Source organism: Sylvia atricapilla, chromosome 4 (assembly GCF_009819655.1).
Source record: "Sylvia atricapilla isolate bSylAtr1 chromosome 4, bSylAtr1.pri, whole genome shotgun sequence".
NCBI classification, from domain to species: domain Eukaryota; kingdom Metazoa; phylum Chordata; class Aves; order Passeriformes; family Sylviidae; genus Sylvia; species Sylvia atricapilla.
Genome location: NC_089143.1, coordinates 67303269 through 67320395, shown reverse-complemented (window position 1 = coordinate 67320395; position 17127 = coordinate 67303269). Strand labels below are relative to the sequence as shown.

The following is a 17127-nucleotide window of genomic DNA, read 5'->3' as shown; positions in this document are numbered from 1 at the left end:
AGTGTTGGAAGGTGTTATCAACAGAGCTGGAGGCAAGACAAAAAGTGCAAAAATGACCTATTCTTCGCTTTATTTCCATTCCTGCAAGTTATGAGTGGTGGAATGCTTCTTAGCACAGTCTTAACTCTGTCTAAATGTATTTGTGTTGATCTAAAAGGGGTCAAAACTCAACCCACATTTATGCTGATGACCACCACAGTAATTCCACTGACCTATACAGACTTTATAATAAAGGTATTGCTTAATACCTACCAAAGCTGCTTCAATTTCAATGAGCTTTTTCTTAGCCATTAAAATAAGTACAGTTTTTAAAAAGTACAGTTTTAAAACATCTTCTAAGTTTGGCTACATTTGGAATAGCTCACAATAAAAAAAAAAATGAGAACATTATTTTTAAAAATTACCTGTAATTATTTTCGTAACTGAAAATTGTCTGTAAGGTTTTGTAAAAAATTTTATAAACATTTGGATTTAAAAAAAGCAACTTTCTGAATCCTATGAAATGGAATTTTGATATATTGAAACACTTAAGGAATTTAAAGAAGTTGAAGGGTGTTCTTTTTTCTTTTGTGAATGACTCATCTAGAAAAACATTTTTACATCTACAGTACAAAAGTTTTAAGCAAATTATGTTTTTGAAGAAATTCTGAGATATTTACATTTATCACATCAGATCATTTATATAATTTCAAATATTAAATTACATGGCCTGTAAAATAGCAAATTGATTTTTTCTGATTAATTCTCATGTGTTGCAAAACTTTGCAATATATTATTCTGTGTTAATATAATGCAAGGGGCACATACAATAATTCTGGGATCTAATATTGACAGACATTACTTATGACGTTCTAGAGTAGTAAAAAAATCCCCCCTAAAAAAACAAACCAAAAATAGGTGTTTTAAAATCTATTGTCTAGATATTCTCCTGTTTTCTTTCTTGCCCAGAATTTTAGCCATTTTGCTTACCTCTGATGTACGGTATTTAAAGGCTGATCTTTTGCCCTCATATATTTGAATTTCCATACTTTTGACGCATGCATTTCTTATTTTGACATTTGAGAGAAGAACTCAGAGAGGAGCACAAACTATGGGCACAGAAAAGCTTTAACAATGTCAGGACAAGACTGTGCCTGTTCCACATGAAAAACAGTTTGGCCAGTGATTCATTCTGACCTATTAATTAGGGAAAGAACCAAAGTACCTTTCTCCGTGCTGTGTTTTGGATTTGAAAGTCAAATCTAGCAGATGTGAAAAATCCCATGTAGTGAGGAAAACACTCCAGTGATTAAGATATGGTGAATGCTCAAAGACCTGTTCTAGTAAAGGCTGATGTTAATTTATGTTGGTAATCCTCCTCCTCCAGCCCATATAATCTTATCTCTTCGTGAATACTGTGTCACTGTTGGGTTTTGCTGGCTCGTCTGAAATGCGAGAGTTTTTTGTACCAGAAGTAAAGGAAGCACCTTTCGAGAACACCCGGCGAATTGGTGGCTGCAGGCAAGGGTCGATGCTCGCCTCTAGGTGGAGATAAATATCAAAGAACTGGCGCAGAGCGCGACAGCGCTGCGGATCCCGGCGGGCGACAGCGCGGGTGATCCGTCCCCGATTGTCCCAATGATTCATCGCCCTGCTCCTCGCAAGACAGGAGGAGGTGTTTACACCAACAATAGTTGGCGGATGACTTATCTCCCACTGGAGTAGTGCAGCTAGGAAAAGCAGAGCGCTTCGAGACACAACAGCCCTTCTCCAGGTCGGTAGCAAAGGCTGAAAAACGAAAAAGCTAAATAGGGGCGGAGGGCAGCGGTGTGGCAGAGGAGAGATTACCTGCCACCACAGCACTGGCATGTAGGGAGAGGTGTTGGGCACCAGCCTCCCAGCCTCAGCGTTCCTCACAGCTCGCTGCTGTGCCCACGCGGTCCGGGCTGGCAGCGGGTGTGAGGTTCCATCCCTAGAGGAAACAGGGATTGCAGGAATTGCTGGCCCAAGGCATCCCTTTGTGTTAAGATGACAATACTGAACAGGAACCACCTCTTCCTTACTGTTCCCAGTCAAGATTGATGCTAATGTTTATTTGATCGCCATTTCTTTAATCATATCCAGGGTACTGGCAGAGAACGAACTGCCTTTGACATCCTTCTACACTCTCCTACTTTTTTTCCCCCCACTTCTTTTCTCCCTTTCCCGACTTTTCCATGCTGGAAAATACACTAGCGGGTTCATTAACTCCCTCACAAGGATAAATAAACTCTGTGATTTGCTGATCTGTTACGCGGCTATGTTGGATTTACCTTGTCACTTTAATCGCTAGATTTACTTTGTCACTTCAATTGCTATCTATAGATTTGTTGCGTATAGATTTACCACCTTGGTTGTATTTAAAGATGAACTCATACAAAATTAAATTAAAACTTTTGCTGGCTGAGTCACCGCAGGGAGAAGGAGCTCCCTCTGTTTTTTGGGATTTCGGTCGGGCTGCCGTGCGATGCTCCGGCGATGCTGCCCGGTGCCGAGAGCGGCGCCGGGCGGTGACGGCAGAGGGCGCTGCCGGCCCGCGGGAGGCGCGCCCAGCGCCGCATCTTCCCGGGATAACGGGTCCCGCAAGTTATCCACAACTGCCTCCAAAGTAAGCGGCGCCCGCCGCAGCGCCGTCCCCCGGTGCGCGGGGCAGCCCGACCCGCTGGGCGCAGCCGCCAGGCTCCCGGCCCGCTCCCCGCTCCAGGCGGGAGCCTCCCGGCGGAGGCGCTGCCCGCTGCCGGCGCGGCCGGGGGCTCCGGCCCGCTGCCCGCCCGTCCCGGGCCCGGCGGGGCGGCCCCTCAGGTGCGGGGGCGGGCCGGGGCGGGGCGGCGCGCCTCGGCGGCCAATGGGCGCCCGTGGGGGGAGCCGGCCCGGGCGTCAAGAGGGCCGGGATCCATGAGCGCCGGGCAAAGTTGGGTCCGGGCGGCCGCGGATCGCGGAGCGGCTCGGCCGCCGTGCGCACGGGCATGCCGGCGGGGCGGCGGGCAGGGCGCGGGAGCGGCGGGCCGCGGGGGCCCCGGCGGTAGCGGCGGCGGCTGCCGAGCGGCGATGCGGCGCGGCGCCCCCGGCCGCCCCCCAGCCCCGGAGCGGCGGCGGGAGGAGCGGCGGCAGAGGCAGAGCCGGAGCGTCCCGTGAGCGCGGCCCCGCCGGGTCCGCTCCCGTCCGCGTCCGGAGCGCAGCGTCCGCGGGTGCCGAGAGAGGCGGCGGGCAGCGCAGGGCAGCGGGGCGAGCGGCTGCGCCGGGCCGCCCCCTCGGGGCGCTGCGCCCCCGGGTCGCCATGGGCCGCCCCCCCGCCGCCCGCGGGCCGCCGCCGCCGCTGCTGCTGTCGCTGCTGCTGCCGCTGCTGCCGCCGCTGGGGAGCGCCGCCGCCGCCGCGGAGCCGCGCCAGGTGTTCCGGGTGCTGGAGGAGCAGCCGCCCGGCACTTGGGTGGGCACCATCGCCACCCGGCCCGGCTTCACCTACCGCCTGAGCGAGCACCACGAGCTCTTCGCCATCAACGCCACCTCGGGCGCCCTGCACACCCGCGCCACCATCGACCGCGAGAGCCTGGCCAGCGACGTGGTGGACCTGGTGGTGCTCTCCAGCCAGCCCACCTACCCCAGCGAGGTGCGCGTCCTGGTGCTCGACCTCAACGACAACGCGCCCGTCTTCCCCGACCCCTCCATCGTGGTGACTTTCAAGGAGGACACGGGCAGCGGGCGCCAGCTGATCCTGGACACCGCCACTGACGCCGACAGCGGCACCAATGGGGTTGACCACGGCTCCTATCGGATTGTGGCCGGCAACGAGGAGGGCCGCTTCCGCCTCAACATCACCCTTAACCCCAGCGGTGAGGGAGCTTTCTTGCACCTGGTTTCCCGTGGAGGGCTGGACCGGGAGGCCACCCCCACCTACCAGCTGTTGGTGCAGGTGGAGGACAAGGGCGAGCCCCGTCGGCGGGGTTACCTTCAGGTCAATGTCACCGTCCAGGATATCAATGACAACCCACCCATCTTCAGCCAGACGCTTTACCAGGCACGAGTGCCTGAGGATGCGCCCGTGGGGGCCAGTGTTCTCCAGGTCACTGCGGCTGATGCTGACGAGGGCACCAACGCCGACATCCGCTACCGCCTGGAAGGAGGCGATGGCGGCGGCAGCGGTGCTGGGGACGGGGCTGGCAGCCTCCCCTTCGAGGTGGATCCCGAGAGCGGGGTGATCCGCATCCGTGAGCGCCTGGACTATGAGATGCGGCAGCAGTACTCGCTGACGGTCCAGGCCATGGACCGCGGCGTGCCGGCGCTGAGTGGCCGGGCCGAGGCCGTCATCCATCTGCTCGACGTCAATGACAACGAGCCCCGCGTGAAGTTCCGCTACTTCCCGGCCACCTCCCGGTTTGCCTCCGTGGATGAGAACGCGGCCCCCGGCACAGTGGTGGCCCTGCTGACGGTGAGCGATGCCGACTCTCCTGCGGCCAACGGGAACATCTCTGTGTCCATCCTGGCAGGAAACGAGCAGCGGCACTTTGAGGTGCACAGCAGCAAGGTACCCAACCTCAGCCTTATCAAGGTGGCGGCTGCGCTGGACCGGGAGCGCATCCCGGCTTACAACCTTACCGTGGCAGTAGCGGATAACTACGGGGCCCCACCGCCACCTCCAGGCTCCCCCACTTCCGTCTTTTCCCCCGACGGAGCGGTGGCAGCTCCCGTGAGCCGCTCCTCGGTCGCCAGCCTGGTGATCTTTGTGAACGACATCAATGACCACCCGCCTGTCTTCGGGCAGTCCGTGTACGGGGTGAACATCAGTGAGGACGTGCCCCTGGGCAGTTACGTGCGGGGCCTCAGTGCCACAGACCGTGACTCGGGCCTCAACGCCAACCTCAAGTACAGCATTGTCTCGGGCAACGAGCTGGGCTGGTTCCGCATCAGCGAGCACAGCGGGCTGGTCACCACGGCTGTCCCCGAGGGTGGCACTGCCGGCCATGCTGCAGGCACATCCAGCTCCAGCAGGCTGGACCGGGAGACTGCTTCTCAGGTGGTGCTCAACATCAGTGCCCGTGATCAGGGGGTGCAGCCCAAATTCTCCTATGCACAGCTGGTGGTGACCATCCTGGATGTCAATGACAACAAGCCTCGCTTCAGTCAGCCTGAGGGTTACCAGGTGTCCTTGGCTGAAAACTCCCCATCAGGAACTGAGCTGCTTGTCCTGAGTGCCACTGATGGGGACCTGGGGGACAATGGGACTGTCCGCTTCTCCCTGCAGGAAGCTGAGCCAGCGCTGGCAGCGGTTGGCCCCTCCTCTGTGACCCCTCGCCAGGTGTTTCGCTTGGACCCGATTTCAGGCAAGCTCAGCACCATCTCACAGCTGGACCGGGAGGAGCAGTCTCACTTCTCCTTGCAGGTCTTGGCTACTGATTTGGGCTCTCCTCCCCTGTCTTCGATGGCCCGAGTTAACGTGACCATCCTGGATGTGAATGACAATAGCCCTGTGTTTTATCCCATTCAGTATTTTGCCCATATCCAAGAAAATGAGCCAGCTGGAACCTATGTGACCACCGTGTCTGCCACAGACCCTGATCTGGGACCCAACGGGACAGTCAAGTACAGCATCTCAGCTGGAGATACCTCCAGGTTTCAGGTCCATGGGCAGACAGGGGTCATCACAACAAAAATAGCCCTTGACAGGGAGGAGAAAACTGCTTACCAGTTGCAGATCGTGGCCACTGACGGTGGCCATCTTCAGTCGCAGAACCAAGCCATTGTAACCATCACTGTCTTGGACACACAGGACAACCCCCCTGTTTTCAGCCAGGGCACGTACAGTTTTGTTGTCTTTGAAAACGTTGCCCTGGGTTACCACGTAGGGACTGTTTTTGCTTCCACCATGGACCTCAACACCAACATCAGTTACCTCATTACAACAGGTGACCAGAGGGGCGTGTTTGCCATCAACAGGGTGACGGGGCAGATCACCACAGCTAGTATTATTGACAGGGAGGAGCAGGCATTTTACCAGCTGAAGGTGGTTGCTAGAGGTGGAGCGATAACTGGTGATGCTGTGGTCAATATAACTGTCAAAGATTTGAATGACAATTCCCCACACTTTGTTCACGTGGTGGAAAGTGTAAATGTTGTTGAGAACTGGAAAGCTGGGCATACCATATTTCAGGCCAAAGCTCTTGATCCTGATGAAGGTGTTAATGGCGTGGTCCTTTACAGCCTTAAGCAAAACCCAAAGGGCTTGTTCTCAATCAATGAACAAACTGGTGCTATAAGCTTAATGGGGCCTCTTGACATAAATGCTGGGTCTTACCAGGTTGAAATCCTGGCCTCAGATATGGGGGTGCCTCAGCTGTCCTCCAACTTTATCCTGACTGTCTCTGTCCATGATGTAAATGATAACCCGCCTGTGTTTGACCAGCTTTCCTATGAAATTACTATTTTGGAGTCAGAGCCTGTGAATTCCAGGTTCTTTAAGGTACAGGCTTCTGACAAAGACTCGGGAGTGAACGGTGAAATAGCTTACAGTATAATTGAAGGAAATGCTGGGGATGCCTTTGGCATATTCCCAGATGGTCAGCTGTATATAAAAAGTGAACTGGACCGTGAACTTCAGGAAAGATATGTTTTACTGGTTGTTGCCTGTGATAGAGCAGTAGAGCCACTTAATGCAACTGTGAATGTTACTGTGATTCTGGAGGATGTAAATGATAACAGACCCCTGTTTAACAGTACCAACTATGTGTTTTATTTTGAAGAGGAACAGAGAGGTGGGTCTTATGTGGGTAAAATAAATGCTGTAGATAAAGACTTTGGGCCGAATGGTGAGGTCAGGTATTCATTTGAGCATATGCAGCCAGATTTTGAGCTGAACACAGTTACGGGGGAAATCAGAAGCACTCATCAATTTGACAGAGAAGCTCTCATGAGACAGAGGGGGGCTGCAGTATTTAGTCTCACAGTAATAGCAACAGATCAGGGGTTGCCAAAGCCTCTGAAGGATCAGGCAACTGTACAGATCTACATGAAAGACATCAATGATAACGCCCCCAAATTTTTGAAAGATCTTTACCAAGCTACTATATCAGAATTGGCAGCAAATCTGACACAGGTGCTGAGAGTTTCTGCCTCGGATGTTGATGAAGGGGTTAATGGGTTGATTCACTACTCTGTAATCAAGGGAAATGAAGAAGGTCAGTTTGCAATAGACAGCAGCACAGGCCAAGTGACCTTAGTAGGCAGACTAGATCATGAGACTACCGCATCGTATTCCCTTGTCATCCAAGCAGTAGACTCTGGAGCTGTTTCCCTAAGTTCAACTTGCATGTTGAGCATTGATGTCTTGGATGAAAATGACAACAGCCCTTCCTTCCCTAAAGCAACCTTGCTAGTGGATGTCTTAGAAAATATGAGGGTTGGTGAACTTGTGTCATCTGTCACTGCCACTGATTCCGATTCGGGTGACAACGCTGACCTCCACTACAGCATCACGGGGACAAACAATCACGGGACCTTTAGCATCAGTCCCAGCACTGGGAGTATTTTCCTTGCCAAGAAACTGGACTTTGAGACGCAATCTCTGTATAAGCTAAATATAACAGCAAAAGACCAAGGAAGGCCCCCACGGTCTTCCACGATGTCGGTGGTCATACATGTTAGGGATTTCAATGATAACCCTCCTCATTTTCCTCCGGGAGACATCTTTAAATCAATTGTTGAGAACGTTCCTGTGGGTAGCTCTGTCATTTCCGTGACTGCTCACGATCCAGATGCGGATATTAATGGGCAGCTAACGTATGCTATCATCCAGCAGATGCCAAGGGGTAATCACTTCCGTATAGACGAGGTGAGAGGGACGATATTTACCAATGCTGAAATCGATCGGGAGTTTGCCAATCTCTTTGAGTTAACAGTCAAAGCCACGGATCAAGCCGTTCCTGTGGAGTCCAGGCGATTTGCTCTCAAGAACGTGACCATTCTGGTGACGGATCAAAATGACAATGTCCCTGTGTTTGTGTCCCAAAACGCCCTCGCAGCCGACCCCTCGGTTGTGATCGGTTCAATCCTAACCACAATTATCGCTGCGGATCCTGATGAGGGTGCCAATGGGGAGGTGGAGTATGAGATAGTCAATGGAGATACCGAAACCTTCATTGTGGATCGCTACAGCGGAGATTTAAGAGTAGCCTCAGCGTTGGTGCCATCTCAGCTCATCTACAATCTCATCGTTTCTGCCACCGACCTGGGCCCCGAAAGGAGAAAATCCACCACTGAGATGACTATAATCCTGCAAGGAGTTGACGGGCCTGTTTTCACCCAGCCGAAATACATCACCATCCTGAAGGAGGGCGAGCCCATCGGGACAAACGTGATATCCCTGGAAGCGGCGAGCCCGCGGGGCTCCGAGGCCCAGGTGGAGTATTACATCGTGTCCGTTCGGTGCGATGACAGGAGCCTCGGGCGCCTCTTCACCATCGGGCGCCACACTGGGGTCATCCAGACCGCTGCCATTCTGGACAGGGAGCAAGGAGCACGACTCTACCTCGTGGATGTTTACGCCATTGAAAAGTCGTCTCTTCTGCCCCGCACGCAGCGAGCAGAGGTAAAGGTTTATTCAGTAATCATTTCTTTGTTGTTTTTACTCCTGTGTAATTCCAGGATTACGACTGGGTTTTTACTGGAGTTGTGGTGTCAGTGTTGGACATGAGAATTGGCTCTGACCCGCTCATGCAATGTCTCCAGTCATGGAAATCCTTGCCATCCCTGCCTGGCTAAGTCTCTGGGATGACAGGTCTCCTCACACACCTCCAATTTAGATTACTTTTTTACCTAACTCACTGATGAGTATGAAAATGTTTTTGTTTCTGTTCTTGGATGTGACAGGTGGTAAAAGTGTAACATTTTAGTTGTTAACTTCCCTTATTATGAAGCCATTTGCCTTGACTGAAGGGTTTTTAAAGGTTTTCTGCTTGACAAGCTTGAAAAGCAAAGGATGGAAACCAGGTTTGGAATGTCACCTGTGAAGTACAAGTGTTTGATTTGCTCTGTCTTCAGACAGCTGATCATTCACACCATTCCTACTGTCTTCTGTGGTAATGGTGAGAAGCCAGGTGTGAAAAGGGGTCTCGTGTTTGCTTGAGGTTGCAGCATCTCCTGGAGCTGCCTTCTGCACTTCACCACGAGCCTTTGACTTGCCATTCCTGGAAATTTGGGGCTGGCCCTGCTGAGTGGGTCAGCCAGCAGAGGATGTGGTAGTATATAGTCGTTCAACCGTTTCCCTCTCTGGTTGAACGTACTCCCTCGGTGTTGCACAGCCCTACAGATCCCCCAGCCATGCTTCCTCCTGGGGATTAAGTCTTAGTTTTGATACTGTGGTGGTTTGCAGGTTTGGGTTTTTTTTTGTTTGATTTTAGCAAAAGTGGTATTTCCAATTCTTACTTGACAGCTGTGCATTTTTTTCTCATCGTAGCTGCTTTTGTTGTTTTTTCTGCAGGTTTAAGTATGATCTATGTGTAACCTCGCTCTCCTAATCTGGCAGTGACAGATCCTCTCTGAAGTGATTGTCAGAGAATTTGAGCACTGTTCCATCTCAGAGATGTGATCCTGTCCTGGTGTGTGGGCAGTCTGCTGCTGATGGTCATGTTTTGACCAACAATAGTGTATTGGAAAATGACCTGGTTTAGTAGTGCTGCTGATGTAAATAATTCATGCTGTTTTTATGAGAATATTCCTGTTGTGCAGGTCTTTTTACCCCTGCTAGTAATTTGTAAAAGATACCCCTTTATAATTTCTTCCTTACAGTTGTCAGACAGTTGTTTTGAGGGTCGAGCCTTTGTCACTGGGCACTTGGATCATGACTCTTCAACTCTGAGTTTGAGAAAGAGTTTAGTGACTGGGGAAGGGCTCGTAGGAGACCCAACCCTATGGCTGCAGTATTTTTACATGTTGTAAAAGCATTTAACATGAGTATTTGCTGAGCAGGGAAGAGAACAACCGTTGAAACTTCAAACAATTTTTGCATTGCTGAATGGAAACCACTTCTGAAATCACAAGCAAATGTTTTTTTTCTGTAAAGAACATTGAGAGTCATAATTGGGAGTTAGACTTTCCTATTGCTGGTTGTATCTTTATAACCTCTAAAATGTGTCTTCTCCCAAATGTAATTAGCTTACTGTGCTTCTTTAAAAATGTATTATAAATTATAATCAGCTTTCAACTTTCAAAAACATAACCATATGCAGTCGTCTTCTTAACTGGGATGGGATTTGTCTGGAAGGCTTTTGCTGTCCAACACAAGAACTACTACAGTGACATTCTGTGTGCAAGCTGTCAGTGGGTGATGAATTAGCAACACAGCTTTTTTTCCACACATTTATATTATTTTTTTCTGTTTGATTCTTTTGTTGGTTTGAATTTTTTTTTTTTGGGTGGGGAAAAAGCCTGAATATTGTGTGTTTTCTTTCTTCCTTCTCTTATGGAGTGTGTTGGGTTTTGTGTCCTTGTTAAAGAAAAGGGAAAAATGGTAATAGGATACTCTTAACAATGCCTACATGATTTTTCTTCATTGCCTGCTGTGCCCTGATTCCAGAAATCATCTTAATTGCACCGTGGCATGTGAGTGAACCAGTGAGCACAGGGAGCTGCCCAGTACTTAGTGCAGTCTGAGATTGGCCAGTAGAGCAGCGGGAGTAAGGAAGTTAATAGACCTTTTTTTGTTAATGCAGACTCCAGCAATGGGTTTGGGTGACAGTTACCTGGTGTGAAATAGAGATATTTACAGTTTTGATACAGTGACCTGGCTTTGTCTTGCCAGCAGGCAGTATAAAAGAAGAGTGGGCTTGCATGAAGCCACTCACTCTAGAAGTGAATTGATCCCTGTCCTTGGAAAGTGGTGTGATTTTTTTTTCCCTTAAATTCTGTTACTAATTAATTTTATTTGTATTGTAAAATAATATCAAATATATTGAAAAGACCCACCTAGTGCCCTAACTGAAGAAGAAAGTATCTTTTCAATATTTCTCATCCATCCCTGGGGTTTGCTCTGTGGGATCAGACTAGAGACCCACTGACAGATCAGCTCCCAGGGCTGTATGTAGGTGCTTTGTGGACAGAGTGTCCAAGGGCAGAACTTTGCAATGGCAGGACTGTGGGGAATCCTTGCTAAACCCTGAGCAGCCAACATGCCTTGAAACTGAAGGGTTCTGTTATTTTCAGTAAAGTAACAAGAGTTTAGGAAACAGAGAGGCTTGTTTACAATTTGTGGCTTATTTTTTTAGCAGTAGCTTTTACTGTGTGTTTGTTTCTGTGTTTGTTGTTGCTCTATGGAGAGAAAAATGGTGGTGGGGTGTGTATCAGGGAAGTGCTAGTAGTGAGGTAAAGCTTTCTTCAAATACTTGAGATTTGTAAAGAAAACCCAAGTGCTTGTTGCAGTATATTTGACGGCTAGATGATGTAACTTTGGATGGGAGCTCTTGAATATGAAACCCTGCTTTTTAATTCTGTGTTGGATTTTTATCCTATTTGTAATCTATAGGGACAAACCAGATGGTTTGACATTGCGTGAATGAGTTTTGTGATCAGTTTTACCTTTTCCCCCTGTTGTGTTAATCATTGGGTTACTACAATCATCGCTGTTGATCCCATGTAAAAAGGAATAATGTAGGTGTTTTAAAGGGGTCCCTTCAGTTTGCCATTCTATCGCTTTTTAAATGTTTCTGCTAGGGAAAAAACCCTCAGCAACTGCTAAACTCCTTTCTCTTGGCTTTCCAACATAAATTCTCTTTTAACCTTTTGGGCAGGGCTGAGTGTTTCGCCACCATGATTTTATATTTAATATGGGATGACTAATGCCTGCTGGCATCACTTGCCCACCACATGCCTCCCCTCAGCCCTGCCTCCCCAGATGAGACTGCGTGCTGATATTTCGGGTGGTCATGTGTTGTACCCTGGCGTGTGTCTGGCAGCAATAATAGGAGCCCAGGGATGATGCCTCATCTTCTGTGCTGTGTTTCCAGGGATTAAGGGGAATTAGGCTCTCCAGTTTGTATGTTTAACCCTTTGGTGGGTGGCTTCCTTGAAGGGAGCTGTGGGCTTGCTAGGCTCTGGTAGTCCCTGTGAATGTTATTTATAGTGATGTATATATCATCTTTGTTAATTGAGAGGGGGATGACACCTTGGGAGGTGAGCTCCTTGTTCAGTTCAACATCCTTCGTATGCCTTAAATAGGTTCATAGTTACCAAGGAAGGGAGAAGAAGGGTGTAAATGGGGAAAGTGTATAAACTTCAAAAGGAAAGTTTATTGATTTAAAAATGGAAATGCTTGGAGAGGCACATCAGTGGTCCTGTTAGTGCTTTGTTACCTGGGTATGTTAACATCCTTTCAAAAGAGGGATTGTCCTCATCTGCAGACAGGGAGAAATGAGACATTGGGTGTTCTTCTGCCCTTGTGCATTTGTAGCTACATCTTGTGAGTACGTCATGACTGACACTGTTGGGAATCTTGGCCTTCCAAGCCAGAGAAATGCTTGTTCTTTATTCAGGAAAGATGTGGGGATTTCAGACAATGCTTAGTAAAGATCTGGAAATTAATGAAGAAAGGCGGAATGAATGGCCCTGGCCTCCTGGAAGGACAATCACAGGACGTTTTGCCTTGAGTCAGCAGGAACTGCAGCCGTGGCCATAAACCCAGGATTGCACGGCGTAAATAGCTGATGTGGAGCTTTTTGCCTCAGCCCAGGCTGTGTCCTGTGGCTGAGCTAGCTCTGTGTCACTCCTGCATCCCTTGGGCTGGGTGCTGCTTCAGGGGTGAGGTGTCACTCATTGTCCCATTCAGCAAGGAAAAGGGGTGGCCTGGTGGGGCCAGACGCTGAAGGTGCTATTTCTCCAGCCAAGCTGGCTGATGGAAGGCTTTAAATTTAGTAAGGGAATCTGAAACCCGCTTCAGAGAAGTCTTATCTGGCCTGTCTCATATTTACCAGCGCAAATAAGAACAATGGGGTTCTCCTTATATTTATGCTATTTATAAACCGGTTCATTCTTTAGTGATACATGGCACATCAATCGTTGCCTGACAAAGGAAACTGCTTATGAAACGTTGGAGTAAACAATGTAAATCTGCTGCCTTGTCCCAGCTCCAAAGACACTTCTTTTTTCTTCCTAAAGCTGATATTGCTGATTCTAAGAAACATGTAATTATTTAAGTTACTGCTGTCATTTGCACGATCTGAAAAAGGATCTCTGAGCTGTCCTTGAACTAGAGTGGGAGATGAATGTTCCTTATGTGGAAAACTATTCAAAACCAATTTGTGTGTTTTGGTTCAAAGTTGGCCCTTTCTTCATCTTCTCTAAGTTTTTTAATGATTCCGCCTTGCTACATGTTCTTAATATCTAGAATTTCTCATTTCTTTGCTATTTTAGCAGCCTTTGGGCATTTTTGCATGTGAGGTCACCCAATAATTTTTATCTCAAAAATCACTAGACTTCTAAAAACAACATTCTTTATTACGGAAAATATTATTTTTCATGCGTCTCTAGTGCAAACACTGGAAATAATAGCCAGAAAAACGGGGCAAAATTTTCATGTGCTTATTTTTGCTAAGTGTTAAATTCTTCTTACAAATCTCCGAAAGGTTCTTGGGTCCTACTGATGCTAATAAGTGAGTCCTTTTCCATGTAAAATGATATCCCCAAGGCTGAGGGAGCGCAGGGTTCTTTCCATGTGTTAGGTGAAGCAATGAGTGGCTGCCCATTTGCTCCAGAAGTTGGTCACCAAAGTCTGTTTGTCCTCTTGGTGTCCCCAGCCCTCACCTGCATCTTTACTGGGGCAAGACTGTGTGGGTGGTGGTGTCTGAGATCTTTGCTGTTGTCCTGTTTCTTGTGCAGTTTCTCTGAGACTGCTCCTCACCAGAGGATGCTCATTCCCTTTCCACTGGCAGAAGTTTCCATGTTCTGAGTCTTTTCAGCTTTGAATTGCCACTCTCCGCCCCTCCAGGAGCAAGGTGTCCATTTAATTTATATCAAAGCAAGCCCTTGGCATGACATAGTTCTGCTGGTACAGTTTGTTTTAACTGTGTCTAGACTAGGGACATTGCTGTTTACTCAGTTTGGTTTCTTTCTCTCTGCAAGACCCTGTGTGGAGACAAGCCCTAGCACACTCGTGTTCCAATTAGAAAAGGAGTTTATGGTGCCTAAAATTGAAGTGAAACAAAGAGTTTTCCTCACACATTCCCCAAGTCTGGAAAAGTGATGCTAGGTCAGAATGGTGCATCAGTGCCATGCTGATTTGTTTCAGTGAATTTATAGCCTGGCTCTGCTTTCCCAAGAATAATACCAGATACGTTAGGGAAACTGTGTCTTTGTTTTACTGCGACGTTTCTCTCTATTCTAATAAATCTTATTTTTAATTAGACCCTCAGTCTAGACTGTCAGGCAGGTTTGTTTTTACAGTGATCTATTTTTGTTTACTTCCTCACAGCGAAAACATTCCAAAAGGACAGTAGAACAGATGGAAACTGATAGCCATGATCACACTGTAAAAATACATCGAGTTGCATTAGTTAATGCAAAAGAATTTCAAAGAGCCTGTTATGAAGTGGTAATTTATGTGCCAACAGCTATGCAAAAAGTAATGAAAACAAGAGTTTGCCTCAGCATTTCATGTTCTGCAGCCATCAGAAATGCACGCTGATGGTAGGTAGGCTGTGGCTTGTTTTGACACAGTCTTAGTAGGTGATCTTGATCTTAAAAAGGTGTGCAAGGGTTCTGCAGCAATTACTGCAGCCATCCAGACCTACAGACAAAAAGGCATTCAGCAGCCCTGAGGCTCAGATAGGTGGAAGGAACTTTGGGGGCTTTGGAGAAGAGCATCTTCTTGCAGTCCATCACCTTCCCGTCCTCTCCACTCTGCCCCAAAGGTGGCATCATCCCATGGCCAAGTTTGGGTTCTTGCAGTGGCCGTGTGAGGGAATATGACTCCTAAGAGTCCTGTGAAGCTGATTTGGATTCTCTAATAGAGCTGAAACACGAAGACAGGGTTTCTCTCACCGATCTTTAAGTGAAATAAATGGGATTAGGTTTGTGATGTGCTATATGTTGACCCTTTTAAATAGTCCCTCTCCAGCTCTCTCATAGCCCCTTTAGACACTGGAAGGTGTTCTGAAGTCTCCCTGCACTCTTCTCCAGGCTGAACAACCCCAGCTCTGTCAGCCTGTCTTGACAGAGGAGGTGCTCCAGCCCTCCTGTCATCCACTTCTTATTAAATTCTGTATGAATGGCACTGATAAAACTGACGAGCTGGAGAGACACTGTGTTTTACAAGTTACTTTTGACTCCTTTCCAGGCCGTTAGTTGGATCTCTCTTTTATGGGGCATCTTGAGAGTGCAAAGGATGACTGTCTCTGTCTCTGATGGGAACGAAGAGGGGATTTATGAGCTGGGTTAGGACAGCAGCCTCTTTTGGAGATCTCCATCAGCAGATGGAGCATCACGACTCATTCTTGTGCTCTCTCCTGGAGAGCAGAGCTGGACCAGCACCACCCATGTGCTGTAGACCAGGGTCTGCAATCCTGCCACGGGCTTTCTGCCAGGTGTCACACGTGGGGCTTCTCTGGGCTGGGTCATAGCTCTGCTCTGATACTGCTGCTGATGCAGGTTTATCGTCTACTATTGAAGCAAAAAATAACCAAAGACAACTTTCAACCCAGTGAATTTTGCTAATGAGTGTTAGTTTTGGTTATAACATCATTTTAAGCTTTTTCCTAAAGGATTTATTTGGAGGCAGTTTGTCTGAATTTTAATGCTTCTGAAGCCTTCTCAAGGTGTTTGTTTTTTTTTTTTTTTTGTCTAGAATATAAATGAGAAGGACATTAATTTAGGGTTCTAAGTAAGTGCTTCATACCTAGTGTTCTTTGGGTTTTAAGGCCAACATTTTGTTTTTGGTAGCTGCAACATAATCCAAGAGAAGATTATTAGTTCTAAGAACATATATATGATGTTTCACCCACTCAGATGTGAAGTCCACTTCCTAAGCTATGAGTGGAATTTATATCCTACTTGTACCAAATTAAGTAGCATCCAACACTAGATAGCCCTGAATTACACACAGCTAATTGGCTTTCAAAACAAGAATTTGATGTGCAGCATCCTGAAGCATCTGGGAAGAGAAAAAGATGCCAAGCTCACATCACAGGGCATGCATGTTTGTAAAGACAGAAAAAACACACTTTAAGCTGGAGGGGTATGTTTGCCATGGGCACTGTGTATGGGGAAATAAGTGATGCTATTTCCCTTGGAGTGTACTAGGAGATAAATTGTTCCTGAGAGAGCTGGGCTGAGTGCTTTTCATGTCAACTCCTTTCTGGATCATTTTTGATAAATAAGAAGAATTCTCCTGAAATAGTTCAGAGGAATAAATAAGATGCCAGAGCTGTGCTGCACATTTGTAGTATATGTGTTTAAAGCTTGACTTTTCCATAGGGGTTTTCTTTTATAATATTACACTTCAGGGTTCCTGGTGTTTTCCCCGTTTTCATTCTTTATTCTGTTCAATACAACATTTCTTTTTAATCCATCAAAATGTCACGCTTCCTGAAATATTGAAGGCATGTTGCTATTACAAGGTTGTTAAGAAACAGAAGGCAAACTCAGTAGTTTATTGTACTCTTATTCTTTTGAGACTTGCATTTCTGAGTGTATTTAAATTACTTTTTTTTTCCTGAACATGATTCTATTCCCTTTGAAAGCTGCCTTATAAAGTTTTTATGCCCACTTGCTTTGAGGAAAGAATTTGAACTTTTATGATTTCAGTGAACAAATTAATGAAAATCCAGATTTTTAACCCCAGTAGGGTCATGTCAGATTGTCTGGAAACTGATTTATAGTGGTGGTGATTTTCTTAACACTCTTTTCTTTCTTTAGCAGTGCCCTTAACTCCTGCACTTCAAACCTTTGAGGAATTAGCCTGTTTTATTTTATTTTTACCTATAAATTTCAAAACTCAAGATAATTCCTATTGTCAGCACTGAAACTTGTGCGGGTTTTTTGGCATCTGTTTGTTTTTTGGGCCAAGCTACCAAGTGATGTTGCAGTTCCCCAGAATGAGGTTAAGTGATTGTGTGGAGATCATAATTAATTAAA

General features: G+C 47.5%; 1 protein-coding gene and 1 long non-coding RNA gene across 2 annotated transcripts in view; both read left to right on the top strand.

The window, feature by feature from the left end:
- Window positions 1–17127, top strand: part of LOC136360709 (uncharacterized) — a 436491-nt gene that overhangs the window by 116674 nt on the left and 302690 nt on the right. The window lies entirely within an intron of this gene.
- Window positions 3296–8769, top strand: LOC136360029 (protocadherin Fat 4-like). The gene is made up of 2 exons (XM_066316919.1): window positions 3296–8596; window positions 8653–8769. The coding sequence occupies exons 1-2, from the start codon at window positions 3296–3298 to the stop codon at window positions 8767–8769; spliced, it is 5418 nt and encodes a 1805-aa protein (XP_066173016.1).